This window comes from Octopus bimaculoides, chromosome 14 (assembly GCF_046866305.1).
Source record: "Octopus bimaculoides isolate indiv1 chromosome 14, ASM4686630v1, whole genome shotgun sequence".
NCBI classification, from domain to species: Eukaryota; Metazoa; Mollusca; class Cephalopoda; order Octopoda; family Octopodidae; genus Octopus; species Octopus bimaculoides.
Genome location: NC_142941.1, coordinates 28138447 through 28158041, shown reverse-complemented (window position 1 = coordinate 28158041; position 19595 = coordinate 28138447). Strand labels below are relative to the sequence as shown.

At 35.0% G+C, this 19595-nt stretch overlaps 1 protein-coding gene across 4 annotated transcripts in view; it reads right to left on the bottom strand.

Annotated features, from left to right (window-relative positions):
• Positions 1-19595, bottom strand: part of LOC106878084 (VPS10 domain-containing receptor SorCS3) — a 1080069-nt gene that overhangs the window by 293765 nt on the left and 766709 nt on the right. For all 4 annotated transcript variants that reach the window (XM_089362577.1, XM_052972785.2, XM_089362576.1 and 1 more), the window contains one exon: positions 2483-2572. In XM_089362577.1, the coding sequence (XP_089218703.1) occupies positions 2483-2572 (90 nt within the window). The remainder of the gene's footprint in view (positions 1-2482; positions 2573-19595) is intronic.

The window sequence follows — 19595 nt, the reverse complement described above, 5'->3', positions numbered from 1 at the left end:
GACCTGAGAAGATGTAGGACAAAGCAGCATGGAAGAGATGATAAAGGACTGAAATAACTGGTGATTTACTGTGCTTGAGAGGACCTATTTGTCTCAGTAAAAATGTGGTATTAAAAGCATATCATTTATGTTTGTCCCTGCACTCAATCCCTCTCAGTGAAGCCATTTCCTCAATTCAACTTCACTAATCCATCCCTCCCTTACTCTTCTAACTATAATACTATTTACTCAGCTGCTGTAAGTCTATGAGAGCAGAGATTCACATATTTCATCTCCAACTCTAGTGCTACCCTTTTCCCCTCTCCTTGGAGCCATCTTCCCTTCTATTGAATACCCTCTCATATCAATCATCAGAGCCTCTTACCCCTGTTTGTCACACTCCATATTCACATACCAGTCACTGTGCATCCCTCCCTCTCCCCTACACATATCTATTCAGTTTTCCTATTTATCATCTATACATTTTTCTTATAATTCTAATCTCCATCCCTTCCCCCTTTTTTATACTGCCACTTATCACCTCCTCCCAGATCCACTTCAATTTCCCTCACCTTCCCCCCCCCCCATCAAAATTGATATTCAGCATTTTTCCCACTTTGGGGTGAGTTTATCTGGAAATAGCCAAAAAAAAACAAAAAAAAACAACTTTCAGCCAGACCATTTGGCCCTTATTGTAAAGTATGGAGCTGGCTGTGTAACAATTTGAGCAGCCGTATCATAAAATTCTCTTGGTCCCTTAGTTGTTCTACATAGCAGAATTAACAACACAGATTATCTGAGTTTTGGGCTGATCATGCCCATCCTATGGTACAAACATTGTCTCTGATGGTTGTGCAATCTTCCAGGGTGATAATGCACTGATTCACATGGTTAATGTTATTCAAAATTGTCATGAAGAACTCAAAGTGAAGTAGCCTTTACCATTGTTGCTGAATGATCTAAAGCAGGTTTTAGTTGGAGAATGGCTCAAAATTTTTCTAATCAGTAGTTCAGAACCTATATGAGTAAATTCTTTGACATATTAAAGTTTTGACTGATACAAAAGGTGGACCAATTCTGTATTAAATAATAAGACTTTCATATAACAAGATGTTTCCATTATTTTCTCCAACCACTTTATATATATATTATTAGATATTAGATAATAAAATGAACAGTTTATACCTGGTAGCATACTGATAAAGCACGATCACTTTCACAGTGCTCTCATTAACTATATATATATATATATATATATATATATATATATATATATATATATATATATATACATATATATATATAATTTCAAATTTTGATACAAGGCCAGCAATTTCAGGGGAGAGGGCAAGTCAATTACATCAGCCCCCAGTGTTTAATTGATACTTATTTCATCAACCCTGAAAGTGGAATTTGAGCTCAGAACTGGATAAAATTCCACTGAGCATTCTTCCTGGTATGCTCATGATTCTGCCAGTTCACTGCCTTCATATATAGGAAACCTGTGGAAAAAGTAGACTCAGGAAGACCTGGGATGAGGTGGTGAAGCACAACCTTCGAATTTTGGGCCTCTCTGAGGCGATGACAAGTGATTGAGACCTTTGGAGATATGCTGTGCTTGAGAAGACCCAGCAAGCCAAGTGAGAGGTCTTGTGGAGGAGGGAGACCTGAGAAGATGTAGGACAAAGCAGCATGGAAGAGATGTAGCATAATCAGCCCATTTAAGAGCACCCTTCAATCATTGGGCAATAATCTGTGCTTGCGAAGACCTGTTGAGGCAAATGAAGTTGTTGTTGTGACCAATGACAGTACCATCTGATTGGCACCCATGCTGGTGGCATGTAAAAGCACCATTCGAGTGTGGTCAATGCAAGTGCTGCCTGACTGGTCCCATGCCGGTGGCATATAAAAAGCACCATTCGAGCATGATTGTTGCCAGTGTCACCTGACTGTCTCCCATGCTGCGTTGTCGATGCCAGTGCTGGTTGACTGGTCCCATGCCAGTGGCACGTAAAAAGCACCATTCAAGTGTGGTCTTTGCCAGTGCCACCTGACTGACTCCCATACCAGTGGCATGTAAAAAGCACCATTCAAGTATGGTCAATGCCTGTACCACCTGACTGGCCTTCATGTTGGTGGCACGTAAAAAGCACCCACTACACTCTCAGAATGGTTGGCATTAGGAAGGGCATCCAGCTGCAGAAACTTTGCCAGATCTTCTGGCTTGCCAGCCCTTAGTGAAACCATCCAGCCCATGCCAGCATGGAAAGTGGACATTAAATGACGATGTTGATGATGATATATATATATATACATATACATACATACATACATACATACATACATATATATATATATACATATATACACATACATACATACATACACACATACATACATATTCAAGTACATATAGAGGATTATACCCAGTTAGATGTGAAGTGTATAACTATATACACACAGATATATCCACATGTGTTCAAATGGAAATGTAGGTCCTTACCTGAGGATGTAAGTCATCTGGGAAATGTGCTTTCTTGAAACTCTCTCTTCTGTATGATACATACAGTTCATTCCGGTCAAAGTGTTGCTTCTGGAAAGAATGGATTGACAACACTATTACAAATTTCATACATTATACATTCAAGGTGGTGCTCCAGCATGACTGGAATCAATAAAAGAATATATTTAGTATTACATTTATTTCTCCATTATGATTGTTTCAGTAATACATGGTTCAGATATATCATGAATATAAATGAATGTAATACTGGTTTCATATTTTGGCACAAGGCCAGCAATTTCGAGGGAGAGGTCGAGTCACTTACATTGATCCGAGTACTCAACTAGCACTTATTTTATTGATCTTGAAAGGATGAAAGGCAAAGTCAACCTCAGTCAAATTTGAACTCAGAACATAAAGACAGACAAAATGCTACCATGCATTTTGCCTAGTGTGCTAACAATTCTGCCAACTCACCACCTTAAATGACTGTGTAACATTACATCATATTATCTGATCTATGTTCATCTCATTAACACATACAGATACAAGAAACATGAAGAACCAACCTTTACCTATAAATTAGTATGGCTTTTGAGTATTTAGCTTGTTTGATGGAGTAGATAGAGTGGATCAATGCTATGTTGTATTGTCTTGGAAAGAAAAAAATAATGTGTGTGCTTGTATGGGTTTGTTTCTGTAAGCTAAGTTGCTGTATTATTTTAATTGCTGGATCTTAAGAGACAAAGTTCAAATGGTTTAAATATACCTGAGAGAAGAAAAGAATTTTATTCAAACACATTTATGAATAATGGACTAAAGAATAAGTACTTCCTCTCTGATTGTCAGTGATTAGATTCTTAAAGTGATTTTGAGGTAGGAATATGTTATAGAAGGCAAAGTGAGGGGCAAAGATACAAAGTGTGATAATATTCTTAATTAATTGAACCTGAAAAGTACAAGACAAGAAGTGAAAGCTTAAAAACTGGAGTTGGAATTTGAAATTAGATAGTATACCTTCTGAGTAGGTTTGGATGGAAAAAGTTAAAAAGAAAACTATGATGCTTTGGGCAGCATGTTGGTAATGTCATTCAATACAAAGGGCCATTCTCTTTTGCCCACAGTATCTTCTTGCTGTATATGTCTAAGTAAGATCATAACAGTGTATGCCAAATCTGAGGAAGATAAGTTAAATGTTGTGCACTTTTGAAAAGAGAGGTTCATTGGTAAAGGTTTATAGAACACATGAATGTTGGTGGGGGCAAGCAAGTTTCAGGGTATCAAGAGCCAAAGAGTCGGGAATATCTAGAGATTCATGAGTGTAGATATTGCATCCTTTGTCTCTAGCTCAACACACAAAACAACTAACAACTCACTCAACACATCCTCTATATTAATGGTTCTCAACCAACTTTTTGTCTGTGGACCTCTTTGATTCCTATTTTACTTGGGTGGACTCCTATTGCCATTTGATGTTTTAAATGTAAAAAAAAACAAATTATTAAAATATTTAGTGTACTGTACAAGTATAAGCAATTTATTGCACCTAATTTTTAACAAAATCTTATATGGAACCGCAAGGGTCATATGAACCCTGGTTGAGAACCACTGCTCTACACAATCATCACCCTGTATATATAACACATCCTACACAATATATATTCTACACAACAGTTACATAGCACAATGCAACTACTCAATAAATATTATTTACTGTACACAATCACAATTCAACATTAAAACACAACACAGCTCACACCAACATGTATTGAAACTCTAAAGTAACACCAGAAAAACACCAAAACAAATACGACAACAAAGCAATAATGATGTGGTACATAAACGTAATATTGATGCCCAAAATACAATACTGCACATATGTCAAGAACACACCTGGTGGTACAGGAAAAGTCATAGGAAACTGTTGAAAAGGATAAGATAAGACCAGAATTGTTTTTAACATAAATAATAATTGTTTCTAAGGAGGAGGAGGAAGAGGAGAGGAAGAAGAAGAAGAAGAAGAAGAAGAAGAAGAAGATGATGATGATGATGATGACAATGATGATTCTTATTTACATTAGCAAAAATTCAGCAACATTATTAAATATGAATGTAAATTCATTATTGTTAAGAAAGATGAGCAAAAAAAAAAACAGCATGCTACTAAATGATTCCTTCTGTTCTCCTACCAGAGTTTTGTTGCTACTGGTGGTGTTGTTGTCATTGTTGCTTTTAACTGTACAGAAGAATGGTGTGGACTTTATTATTAGGGTTCATTATTCATGTTGTGAATTCAAATTCTGCCCAGGTCGACTTTGCCTTTCATCCTTTCGGGGTCAATAAATTAAGTACCAGTGAAACACTGGAGTCGATGTAATTGACTTGCCTCCCCCCCCCAATTTCAGGCCTTGTGCTTATAATAGAAAGGATTATTAGGGTCCATTATTGTTTTTCTCCATTTTTGTGCTTGTTAGTGTTGCTGTCATCATACTTCACTCTATTTTCTACTCTCTTCTGTAACTCTTTTACTTCCTTCATTCTTTCATAATTTACTTTCTCGTTCACTTACTCACTCACTCTCTCTATCCCTCTGTCTTTCTCTTTCAAACTATCTCTCACTATCTTTTTATCTTCCATCCACCAAAGAATATCATAAATTTCAAGAAGATCTGAAGCATAATTTCAAAGAAACAAACACAAAGTAGTTAATTACCGTAAGTTACATTATCTGTGAAGCTAATTTTTCTCAGTGCTATTATTCAGGCCATTGTCTCTGTATCACTGAATATATTTAGATATTTTTGAACTTGAGTTCCTTAATCAATCCATTATTGTTATAGATTTATATTCAGTTAATCCATTATTTGTTTATATAGTTAATCTGTTGTTATAGTTTTATTTGACTGATTTATTGTTACATATTCACATGGTTAACCCATTGTAGGGGATAGGGCTAGAACTATTATCATCACCATCTTCACCATTTAGCATCTGTTTTCCATGCTGGCATGGGTTAGACAGTTTGACAAGAACTGGTAAGCTGGAAAGCAGCACAAAGTTCCAGTCTGTTTTGGCTTGGTTCCTACAGCTTGATGCCCTTCCTAATGCCAACTACTACTAGTGTAGTGAGTGCCATTTATGTGTCACTGACACATTTATATAATTAATTTATTGTTATATATATATATACACAGTTAATCTACTGCTGTAACAAATTTATACAGTTAATCCCTTGTTATCCAATAATAATGCTTGCTAATGTTCTTATTTGATGCTTATTAATGTAGTCCCACTGTAAAGTAACGATTGCAATAGTTTCTTTAACTCTAGAAGCTGTCTTCAATTCATAACAAAACTTCCTTCATCAAACTTGTAATCATCTGAAATAGCAATGATCACCTGACCATTTAGCTGAGTCATGTGATATAGAAAGCATGTAAATAGTGTAAAACTTGTGACCCTATGATCTGAAAAGTTATATTTGGCTCTTTTCACTTGTGTTTTATATTGCATTCATGTCAAAGGTTGTATGGTTATACACCTTTGTTTGTTCTCGCTGACCTGTGTGGATATGGTTCAGGAGATTCTTTTGCAGGCTTACTATCTTGTGACATCTTGTCAACTTCACTGATATTTTCATTGGTAGACTCCATTTGCATCCATATCATTTGGGCTTCTTGAATTTCTTTGAGGTATAAACTTGACTTATGGAGTGGTTTACATGAATGCTTTTAATCTATCTTGATGTAACTCAAATTTATCTGTTGTTTTCCTTTGATAACAATGTACTGAATTAAATTAAAGTTTGGTACCTCCCTTGTTGTTGATTTTTCATGAAGACATGATTAGCTAGTTTTATATCAGAGTTGTCCATTTTCCAATCAAGCTAATTTCATGTTAGAATTTGATTTGTTATCATTACTGTCTCTTGCAAGGATTTCATAATGTTTATAAGGTAACAAGCAATTTAAGAGTAGAATAGACAGTGTTATCTTTGTTTATGAATAAGGAGTATTCCAGTAGTGCAATAAACACTTTCAAAATCTTCTCTTTCATTGATTATCTTTTTGAATTGAGGAATTGATTACTTTGTCAGTGTTTCTATTGAATCTTTCTACTGGAGCATTTACTTAAAGTTGGCAGAGTATCATTCTTCAATATTGTACTCACCAGTGTTCTAAACATTCTTTAAACTCACAACTAAAAATTGCTGACCATTGTCAGAAGTAATTTTCTTTAGAATTCCCTCAGATGTAAAAAGAAATGTCCTCAACTGAGCAACTGAGTTTTTAGCACAAAATGAATCCTAGTTTGAGCTCTGCATAGAGTGCTGTTTAATTCCTCTGCAAGTTCTTGTTTTATAGACAAGTTTTAATTGCTAGATTACCTGTTTGCAATGCTTCTACTGTTGCTTGTGTTGTTGTTTCTTTGTGTGTTTTAATAAGTTAGATGAAGTCATAGCTTTAAGAATTATTCTCTGTGTGTTTTAACAAATAAAATGAAGTCATAGCTTTAAGAATTACATTTTCAATTACAAACTTGATATATCACACACAAAGATCCTTCTCTTCAACAAAATCTGTTTTGCTACTGAAGATGTTGAATGGTCTTCCATAAAGATACATGGAGAATATTTTACATTCAATACCACAGCAAAGTTTGCCGTTTCAGTTTTGCAGTGTTTGTTCAGTTTTTTAAAGTGTCTTGGATGTGTTGGAAATAACATGGCATTCTTCCCTGGTGTTATGGCATCCAGTCTGACAGAATTGACATCAACCTAGACGAAGTTTCCCAGCTTGTGTTAAAGTATGATGACATTATACAAAATATTATGAGTTATTTTAATTCCTGAAAATTTCCCTCTTATTTATATTTGATAGAAACCTCTCTGCCCTTTCTTTCTTCTCACAAAGTGTCGCATAGTCACTAAATGCAATATGAAGTTACCAAAAACGTAAACTAAAAAACTTCTTAATTTAGTTGGCATTCAAAGTGAGTCACAGCATTTCATATGATTTTTAATGTGAGTCTATTGTTACCTGATATCATTAAGCATTAATTCAGTGTTGCATCATGGTCTGTTTATGATCTACCACAAAACTAGATCATCATCTGGAAGGCTAATTTTGTTAAGCTCAGATTTTAAAAAGACTACTAACGAATTCATCAAATTCTTCAAATGCTGAGGAAATTCAAAGAACCAACTGCCTATACTGATGTAACCTGTTAGAAGAGGCAAACACTATATAACATTTTGAGAGACCTAATTCTGCCAGGTGGTAGCCTATCTTAAGATTCAGTTTTGAAAAGAAGCATGATCCATCTAATTTTTTCAATATCTCATCAATGTTATGTATGTAGTATTATATACTTTTGATAGCTGTATTTATTCCATGTTGATCTGCACACAAATAAATGGAACCATCTTTCTTTGGTATAATAAAGGTAAAACTTACATTATGGGAGTTGGGGAACCATCGGTTTTCTCAATGATTTCCAATTAAATAAATGTTCAGTTTCTTTCATTTGCTTCTTTATATGAAATCATATTTGTCTCACAGGTTGTGTTACCAGTTTCATCCTATGGCTGATAGATAGTTTTAACAAAAATTTTAACTCAGGGAATTAATCAGTAATTGAATGATCTTTTACTGTTGACAGAGAGTTGATGTAACTTGTCTGAGTCAAATCAAGTCAAGAAACTGTTTCATAACCCAGACAAACAGTTGCCAGACATAGATTCAGTGACAAATATCCTATGAATTTGGGGAATTAAACCAATATTAAGTGTGATGTAAATTAACCAAGCAAAACCAGAGGTGCAATCAAACCAAAGGTGAATATTTTGGTTTTGCACCATTGGATAAACATTTCATAGTTTAATCACTCAGCTTGATTATTGCTATCCTGACTAATTTGCATGTTGCTCCCAAACCAATGATGAATGACATGATTATTCCATCAATTTTTATTTTCTGTTGCAATCAATTACATTCATTGTCACTGACTGACATTACTTTACCATTGAATTTATTCTATTACTCTTCACATTAGCAATGGAGATGGGAGAGTGCTATCAAAGTAGTGAAAGTGCAGCTTCTTGACTTGCATACACTTGTAAAATGTTGGACTTATTTTTCTTTCCATCTCTTTACATTTTTGTTTAGACTGTTTACATGAATAGCAATTTTTTTTCTTCACTGGAATTTTGGAATGATAAAGTTATGAGATTTTGAACCACATCCATAGCAACACTTTTCTGGTTTTCATACCTGTCAATTCAAGATAATGAAATTGCTATTATCTCTCATATGCATGTTAGATATGTTTTCTTCCATGTGTCTGGCTTGCTGTTTAAGTAAATCCTTTTTCTACACAAATGCTTTCAACTTCTTGAATGTAGTATTGTTAGATTACTGAAGTTATTTTATTCCCATAGTGTGAATTGCCTTTTCAATGAAGTGATCCACCTCTGCACAATAAATATTTGTTTTTACTCATGTAATAGTGCTAAGTAGAGTTATAATATGATACTTCTATCCTTGTTTATCATGGGGTTTGGCTTTAAAAAAAAAACAGTGGTAAATAAATCAGTGAGAAATTAACCATCTCCACATTTACTAAATGGAACAAATGGTAAATTCATTGACACCAAACTTATGCAATTTCACACACAAGAAATAATGCCCCATCACCATCTTGCCAACAAATTCTAAACAAATTAATAACACACCCTCCCACCTACAATTGCAAGAGATACAAAAACCAATTAACAAAAGTAATATAAACAACGAAAGAAGAAGCCAGAAAACACCTTCAATCAATAAATACAAAAAGTCAACCAATGAACAAGCACTAGACCAAATGATATAAACATGTCACTGTTATCGAGTTGCAAAAGTTCTTGCTTGAAGATCACTATGGCATGAAACTAATGACATGAGACAAACTCTCAGTTTCAATTTTAATAAAGGAACTATATTCTCTAAACATGCGTTGAGCACTCCTCTCTTATTTGTGCAACATAAACCAAATACTGTATGTATGTGTGTGTATATAACATTATGTTTTATTGTTTCTGCATTTCAGTCATTGAACTGCAGCCATACCAGGGTATTGCCTTGATGGGTTTAGTCAAAGAAATCAACCCCAGAACTTATTGTTGTCAAAGCCTAGTACTTATTCTATCAAGCTTTTTTTTTTTTTTTTACCAAACTGCTAAGTTACAGATATGTAAACTCACACTGGTTGTCAAGTGGAGGTCACACACACACAACAAGCTTCTTTCAGTTTGGCCAATGTAGAGCTATAGTAGAAGACACTTACCCAAGGTGCCATACAGTGAGACTGAACCCGGAACCATGAAGTTGGGAAATAAACTTCTTACCACACAGCCACACATGTGTGTGTGTATGTGTGTGCATATGGGTATGTATGTCTCTCTCTCTCTATATATATATATTGACACACACACACATTACATGTCTGTATATAAAACTTTGCATATAATGCAACATGCATCAGTATTTTCACTGACAGCTATGTAAAATATAATTCTGTTGAAGATATTCACTTTTATGAATATTAGGCTTACTTTTTGACATTGAATTCCTAATGATCTGACTCAACATATCTCTCTTTACAGTCTGTTTTTTAAGTTTATACTTTATGCAATAATATGAATATTTTAAACTCCAAAGCACTATTGATTCCTGTTCCTACCTATACCAATATAATTCTATAAGAAATTTTTATTTCTCAAAAGTTGTTATTTTCTATCCACAGTCATATTTCAAAAGTTTGTATCATATTGAATAATCTAGATTAAAAAATACTACACACATACACAGAAAAACATATGCGCATGCACACACACACACACACACACAAGACACATATATCTACAATATGAAGTCTGCATAATCCGACACAAAATAATAGGAGCTTCTTAATAATTGCTATTTTCTATATAGCAATATGTTTGGATACATACATAATTACATACATACATACATACATACATACATACATACATACATACATACATATACACACACATACATACAGATAGCTGTGCATCTATATGCATACATATACTCACACATATACAAGCACACACAAAACTACACACATTCAATACAATTACTTTTCTTACCAAAGGATTTATTTTAATGTAATGCATTATATACAATGTATTTGTGTGTGTGTGTGCATGTATGCTTGTGTGTGAAGTCTTAGGTTTATAATTGTAAGTATTTCTACTTATTTCTATTTACAAACAAATTGAAAAGAACTCAGTGCTTTGGTTGAAACATTTATTACTTCATGCCATTTCATTAGTCAGATTTTTATATAAGGAGCTACTCTTCAGTTAAGGACAGCTTGTGTATGTGTGCTAATCCAGAGTACCACTGGAGTGAATCACCAGCTATTTCCAAATAAATTAACTCTATTGTATCTACTGGTCCTTGTTGAAGTGTAGTGCCCCGTGTGCCTTAGTGACCCTGAAATTGATGGCAGTGGAGCATTAGCTCTTAGTAGAGCCTCCTATGATGGACAAGTCAAAAGATAGAGACCAGCAAATATGGACCAACTCTTGCCAGAGGCAAAAATAGGTTTGCATAGGTAGGGCCCATCACCTCTACTTAGAAAAAAAAAAGTAACATTACAGAAGCATTGAGGACAACTCAAAACCAACAAGATCAGGGAAAGGATGACCTTCCCTCAGGGTCACACAAGGTGCATCCCATGTTGAGGGAGTAGTTCTGAAGACAGCTCAGAAATGATAACATTGAAGAAAAATTGTTGATGTCTTGTAATCCATAATAGCAAATGGGTTAAGCAAACACATTTATTGAATTCTCTTCTGTCTGTTTGTTGGCCCCCAAAGATGTGTGTGTGTGTATGTGTGTGCATATGTATGCGCATGCATGCATGTGTAAACTTATGTAAATTGGATAAATATTTTGTTGTACACAAGCACATGCCTTCATGTTGTGAGTTTGAATCTCATTAATATTGATTTTATGATTTATTTCCCATAGGAGTTAAAAGAAAACATTATCAACAATGCACTGGAATCAATTTGAATTGTAAAAGCAAAGTATATTATTCATCCTGCCATTGAGTCAAGCATTTTTGCATTATATATATATATATATATATATATATATATATATATATATATATTAAAAATGGGGAAGGCTAGGTTTCCTGCTCATAAAGGGTTTAGCTTTATGGAGTATCATCAGACCCCAAAACCTGTTGGCTCATGATCTCTTAATATGGAGGGGGAAATGCCACACTACTCAAAGGCAACAATTGGGGATTATCTCCCTTTGCTATTGGCTACTAACGTCCGACTCTGTCACCATCTTGTGGGCTCCAAAATATAAACATTGCCTGAAAATCTCCATTCTGGAGTTATGGATGTTCCCTGGTTCAAGTGAGTCTTTTAGGATTCTTGCGCATTCAGCTATGCATAACCTGCAACACTTTGTCCCATTGATGTAGGGGCCTGGGTTCTTAGGAATTTTCCATAAGATCGAGTATGGAATACCATCATCTCTAAGTTGCCAGACATGGATGGCCAGTGATGTTATGTATCTTCTTTCCGGAACACTGAAGGAGGACCTATGGTTGGAGAGACGTTGCTTGAGAGAGTTCCTGGAACATCCAATGTATCTTCGTGGGTGTGTTGTTGGTTCTGTACCAGGTGTTGTTGTTGTTGCTGCTGCCACCAACTTTGTTGTTGTTGGAGCTGGGACTGCTGGTGTTGGCGTTGCTGGAAGTGGTGGTAGCATCGGTAATGGTATCACCACTGCCAGTTATGATGAAGGCGCTGTTGTTATTATTGTGGTCCTTGTCATTGTTGGGAAAGTTGCCATTGCTGCCAGAGGTATCATTAGCTGTGGTTCCACTGGTGTTTGTGCTAGGGCCACTGCCACTGCTGCTATAGCTGGTGGTGGCACTGGACCTGTTGCTGCTGCTATAGGGGTTGTCAGGTCTGTTACTGTGGAAGTTAAGGAAGCTGTTGGTAATGCTGGTGCTGATGGTGATGCTGATGTTGTTGTTGCTGGTGCTGTTACTGCTATTGTTGTGCCATAAATATATTTTCTTCACAATTCCACTCCTCTATGTGTTGTTCCTCATCCCCCATCATTTACTATAACAACCCACTGTTTTCCTTACCATTCCCATTTCTTTACTACACACTCCACTATTTATGGTGTTCTTTTATTTTACTATATTCTTCTATTTACTATACTATATCTCTGTAAATTAGAGGCAATTAGAAAAGGAAATCCAGCCAACATGCTAGCAGTAAGAATGGCTCAAAACCATTTCTTCAGTATGAGTTTGAGATTGTGTGCTAAAACAATAGGGAATGAGAGCCATTTGATGGCCATAAGTGGTAGTGGTGCAATGTGATAAGAAAGCCACATTTAAGTCTTTGATAGAGCAGGGCAGGTAGATGCTACTATACCTGTCCAAGCAAATGATTCCAAACAAGTATGTATTGTGTTCCAAGTAGCACTTTGATCAACAGTTTACAGCAAGTGATAGGCCAGAGAATTAAGCACCTACTTTGTCAGTTTGCCATAATGATCAGCTGAAGCTGTTAGGCACTGAAAAAGGCCAATAGAAGCAACTGAGTTATGGGAGGTAATGAGTGATTGCACAACAAACAAAACACCTGATTTGAATTTTATGGTTATATGCTAGATTCATTTGGTGATCTTTGCAAGAATCTACCACAACTGGTTTCAGAGGCAAAGCTAGCTAAAGCACAATTATTATATGAATGGTTTAAAATGTTTGCCTCTGTGCTTGTGTTGTTGCTATTATCCACTATCTTCAAAATAATTTGTTAGACTGTTTCAAATAGCTTTCTTTTATTAATTTACCTTCTACCTATTTCAGTAATTTAGCTGCAACCAGCTAGGGAACCCATTATTTTCTTTCTTTTTTTCTTTCTTTGGTGCAATTTGTTTATTATGCTGTTTTTTTTTTTTATCATGTTTGCCATTGTAATATTTTGCTATATTTGGTGAGTGTATTTGTCAGACACTTTGGAATTAAAATGTGGTCAAATGGGTATGCAAATAAAATGTGCAAAAACAAATTGCAAACTTTCCTTTTTTTACACTCCAGATATCAGAGGCTGAATGTTCTCCAAAAACTAAAAACTTTTGGCAAATATTCTAGAAAAAAAAATGTTTATTTGGTAAGGCTTCAAATAAAGTCATATCTAGGAAAGAGAAGAAAAATTCTTGTTGATGTTATGCGAGTCAATAATTACAATGGTTTCTAATTTAGGTGCAATGTCAGCAATTTAAAGGGAGGGAATTAGTCAGTACCATCAACCACAGTACGTGACTGGTACTTTATTTTATCAACAGCAGTAAGATTAAAGGCAAAGTTGATCTCAGCAGGATTTCTACCCAGAGCATAGAGTTGGATGAAATACCACAAGGCATTTTGTGCAATGTGCTAATAATAGGCACAAAGTTTGAAATTTGAGAGAATGGGGCTAATTGATTACATCAACCGCAGTATTCAACTGGTACTTATTTCATTGACCCCTGAAAGGATGAACAACATTGTTGATCTCAGTGAAATTTAAACAGAATGTAAAGGCAAATGAAATGCTGCTGAACATTTTGTCAGCTAGCTCCAATCTAGCCAAACTGGGATTGGGACAGGGCACAACAGTCAGGCAGTAAATTATGATGGATGCAATGTAGGCCTACATAGATGAAAATAAGGGACATTGGAAATAATAGCAATTTGAGGCTGTTTTTGTTATCAGCTTCTACCCAGCCATTTCACTATCTCACATTTCCACAATATTAAATGGCCTCTTTTCCTTTCTGTCATTAAAATCATTGAAAATATTTTGTTGTTGTCCAACAACAAAATTGTTTTTAGTTTTGCCAAGTTCTGGTTATGGGTATACGTTTATATGTATCTGTCTACTTATATTTGTGTGTGTGTGTGTGTGTGTGTTTAAAAAGTGCATATAAGTTTATGTGTGTATATACTTACATGAATATGTGTATATGATATGAGTGTGTATGCATGAGTGTGTATGTATAACCTTGTATGAGTGTGTGTTTGTGTGTGTGCGCGCATGTTTGTTAAAGTTTATGAACAAGTTCCAAAAATATTTATTTATAATAAAATTGGTTAAATTATTTTCCTTAATTTAAAGTATGTTTTTAATTATCAAATTTAATAACTATTTATACATGCTTAAATTAATAAATAAATTATCACCTGCATAATATTTACAGTGTATTATATTTGTATGATCTGCATGTGTTTATAAACTTTATACGAGAGAGAGAGAGAGAGAGAGAGAGAGAAAGAGAGAGAGAGTGGGGGGTATCTATTTATGTGTTTATCCTTATATAAATGTATGAGAACATACACACACACACACACATATATTCCTTTGTATGTATGTGTGTGTGTGAAAGAGAGAGAGAGAGAGAGAGTGAGTGAGTGAATGAGTAAGTGGGTGAGTGAGTGAGTGAGTGAGAGAGAGAGGGAGGGAGAGAATGAGTGAGTACACATAATATGTGGTAGATATTGCTGAATGGTTAAGTTATTCAATTCAGAATCAATTCAATCTTGCTCTGTGACACCTTGGATAACTAACTTCAATATGACATTGGATCAACAGAAATCTATGGGTAAAATTGTGGTGACAGAAACTGTGTGGAAGTCTATCAAATGAACTGTAATTCAAAGTTCACACATTGTTATGCAGACTGTAGATCAGGATTGAGTTGAAGCTACATGTCGCCGTGGAATATTCAACCACTTACACTACAATACAATGAGTGAATAGTTCCCTTCTTTAGACACTACTAGAGGTGTAATCAAAGATATCTTTTAATTGTTAGATATTTTATCTTTTATTTTTTACATGTTTCAGTCATTAGATTGCGGCCATACTGGAGCAGCACCTTGAAGAATTTTTAGTTGAATGAATTGACCCCAGTACTTATTTTCTTTTCTTTTTGTGTTTAGCCTGCTACTTATTCTATCAGTCTCTTCTGCTGAACCACTAAGTTATAGGGACATAAACACACTCACACCAGTTGTCAAGTGATGGCAGGGCACAAACACAAAGACATGCATATATATATATATATATATATATATATATATATAATAATTTTTTTCCAGAGGATGTGGCAACCGTTACCAATATAGCATAAGAACTTACCTTAGGAGATCATTAATTAGATTCCTTAAGGGTCGTTCTCACAGTTTATATTTATATCATAAGATTTTTGAATATGAAAATTTAAAAGTTTAAAAATCTTATGATATATATATATATATATATATATATATATATATATATATATATATATATATATAGATATGCGTGTGTGTGTGTGTAGTTGAAATTTATAGAAAAACAAAAGACAAAAACAGGTGTATGAGCAACAAGAAGGTATATTAGTTTGATGCTTGGGAAAGGGAGAAAGTCTTTTACATTTTGAGCCTATGCTCTTTAACAGAAAGGAATAAGAGAAAATAAATAGGGAGAGAATAAAAAAATAACTTGTGGATTTAGTGGTCAAGTCTATATATATAAACAATAGGCTTCTTTCAATTTCCATCTACCATATCCACTCACAAAGCTTTGGTCAGCTTGAAGCTATAGTAGAAGACACTTGTCCAAGGTACTGTTTATGCAACTGAACCCAGAACCATGTGGTTGGGAAGCAAGCTTCTTATCACACATTTAAGAGTACCCTTCAAACATTGGGCAATAATCTCCACTTGCGAAGACGTGTTGAGGCAAGTGAGATCATTGTTGTGGCCGATGATAGTACCGCCTGACTGGTATCCATGCCAGTGGAACGTTAAAAGCATCATTCAAGCATGATCGTTGCTGGTGCCGCCTGACTGGCTCTTGTGCCGTAGCTTATAAAAAGCACCATTTGAGTGTGGTCATTGCCAGCGTTGCCTGACTGGTTCCTGTGCAGGTGGCATGTAAAAAGCATCATTTGAGCATGGTCGATGCCAGTACTGCCTGACTGGCCCTCGTGCTGGTGCCATGTTAAAGCACCCACTACACTCTCAGAGTGGTTGGTGTTAGGAAGGGCATCCAGCTGTAGAAACTTTGCCATATCAGATTGGAGCCTGGTGCAGCCTTCTGGCTCACCAGTCCTCAGTCAAACCGTCCAATCCATGCCAGCATGGAAAGTGGACGTTAAACAACAATGATAATGATGATATATACATACACACATTTATGTGTGTGTCTGTGTTGTCCCCCCACTATTGCTTGACAACCAATGTTGGTGTGTTAACGTCCTCATATCTTAGTAGTTTGGCAAAAGAGAACCGATAGAATAAGTACTAGGCTTACAAAGAATAAGTCCTGGGGTCAATTTCTTTGACTAAAAAAACCCTGTAAGGTGATGCTCCAGCATGGCTCTAGTCAAATGACTGAAACAAGTAAAAGAATCAAAGAATAAAAGAATATATATATATGTAAATATATAAAAACAAAAGGATAAAGAGAGCAAAGGTAAGGTTGAAGAATTTTATGGATAGAGTCTTACAGCTGTTTCTGGGAAGATCTGTCTCCGATGAAGGGAAGTACTGGATCTTCCCAGAAACAGCTGTAAGACTCTATCCATAAAATTCTTCAACCTTACCTTTGCTCTCTTTATCCTTTTGTTTTTATATATTTACATATACACACGCTAATACACGACTTATAATACCCAATCCTGTTCATACAACGATTGGGGCAAACTAATCGGTATACAGCACTTACTCGGTATTACCTGTATCCTCCTGGGTTTGGTTAAATCCAATACCCTCCTCAACCTTATATATATATATATACACACACACTTGTATATGCATACATATATATATATATATACATACATATATACACATACATACATACGCATACATATATATTAGGAAAGAAAATTTGTAAGAATGCAAGATGAATATGAATATGAAATAAAAGATATCTTCCAATTTGGTCTAACACTATATCAATAACAAAAGGAGGGAAAGAAGAATAGATCGATAGACAGATAGATACATAAATAGAGAGAGAGTGTGTGTTTGGGAGAGAGAGATAGAAAAATATATTCTATGATATCTGTAGTCATAGTAATTCTGGAGATAATATATATTCTTGTGTTTAACCCAGGCTACCCGTGATGGCGTAAACCTGTTATCAAAATGCATGTAGCTATGCCCATGTGGTCATTTATTCTGATATAGTGTGTTAAGAACAACTCTATCCTCTGTATCCATTTTTAAAATGACAGGGCTTGAACTGAAGTGGGGATCTAGCTTCTCTTTCTTGCTGTTTAAGCTTCTTTTGTTGTATTCCTTGATATTTCTCTTATCATACTCTGTATGTAAAGTGGATTAGCAGACTTGGGTTGCTGTCAAATAAATGGCCTTGTTCAAATCTTGCTGAGGTCAACTGTATCTCTCTTCTCTCTGGATTTGATAAGAAAAGTGCAAGTCCTGAGTACTGAGTCAATTTAATCACCTAAGCTCTCCCCACATCTCTGATCATCTATCTAACTTACCTTTTATTCTTTACTTATTTCAGTCATTGGACTTCAGTTATGCTGGGGCACCAACTTAAAGGGTTTAGTTGAACAAATCAACTCCAGTACTTATTTTAACTCTATTCTATTAATTTCTTTTGCTGCAATGCTAAGTTACAGGAATGTAAACAAACCAACACTGGCTGGGATAAAACACAATGACACACATACCCACAACAAGTTTCCACATAGTTTCAATCTAACAAATGCATTTGAAAAGTATTAGTTGACCCAGAGCTTGGGTAAAAGATACTTGCCCAAGGTCCTGTGCAGTGGGATTGAACCTGATACCATGTGGTTGCAAAGTGAGCCTTTTAACCACACAGTCATGCCTTCGCATTTATGGAAAACATGATGATATCACTGTTCTTGTTACATATATTTATGAATCTTCTGACAATGACAAGAAAAATATGATGAAATTACGACTGTTATTTCCTTTTATTAAATTCAAACTCTGCAGAATAAATGTTCTTGAAATTCATCATTATTATTTATAGAGATTATACTATCTCCATTTCTAAGTGTACTTATTAGAATATAAGAATTGCTTTATTTCCTTATTATTAATTTTTGTTGGTGTTACTTTGTTTTGTACAAGCAAGACTCAGCCAAAGACCTCAGCTAACAGCAAGTTAGACATTTTATTGAGGCTGTTATTTATGAATAACAATTGAAAAATTGCAAGGAAAGAACAAATACTGAGAATTAGGATTTCATTAAAAACTTTGTTGTGCTATATATAATTTTGAAAGCATTTAAGAGATTCAGACATTCTCAGGTTGACAGTGTTTGTCTTCGGATGTGGGTAGTATCTGTGACAACAAATTTTTGAAGTTTTGATACTTTCAGGTTTCCTGATATTTGTTGATAGTAATGAATAACACCACTTGGTATAATCCCAAAAGCTCTGATGACCATAGGTACAGTTGTTGTTGTTGTTAGATGTCATATTTTTGAGACCTCTCTTTCAAGGTCCTTGTATTTACTTAACTATCCAAATTTTCTTACAGAAGTGTTGCAGTCTGACGAGATTGACATATTTATGAACAAGCATGTTTTATTAGCATGATTTTTCATTGTAATATCTGGTCTATTGGCCTAATAACTCAGTCAGTTTGAATACTGAAGTTCTAAAGAATATGATGCCTTTAATTTCTACTACTTTAACAAATCTATGTTCCCGTTAGTTCTTCTTAAATGAGAGCCCACATTGACATCATATGATCTTGTGCAAACATGGACCTAGTCTATCATGGTGATTTTTATACACATTTGATGTTAACAGAGATTTCAGGCTTTCAGAACTGCCAGAGATGAGGTAGTCAGTTGTTTCTCTAGTTGTAACACAAAAATGATAAGTAGGACCAGTACCATTTTTAAGAATATTGGTTTGATAATTTCTTGTGGACAGACACTAATCTTGAGCTGCTATAATGATGCCTTCTGTGACTGATTTAACTTCAAATGCAGCCAGCCACTGGTGGGTCATATTTATC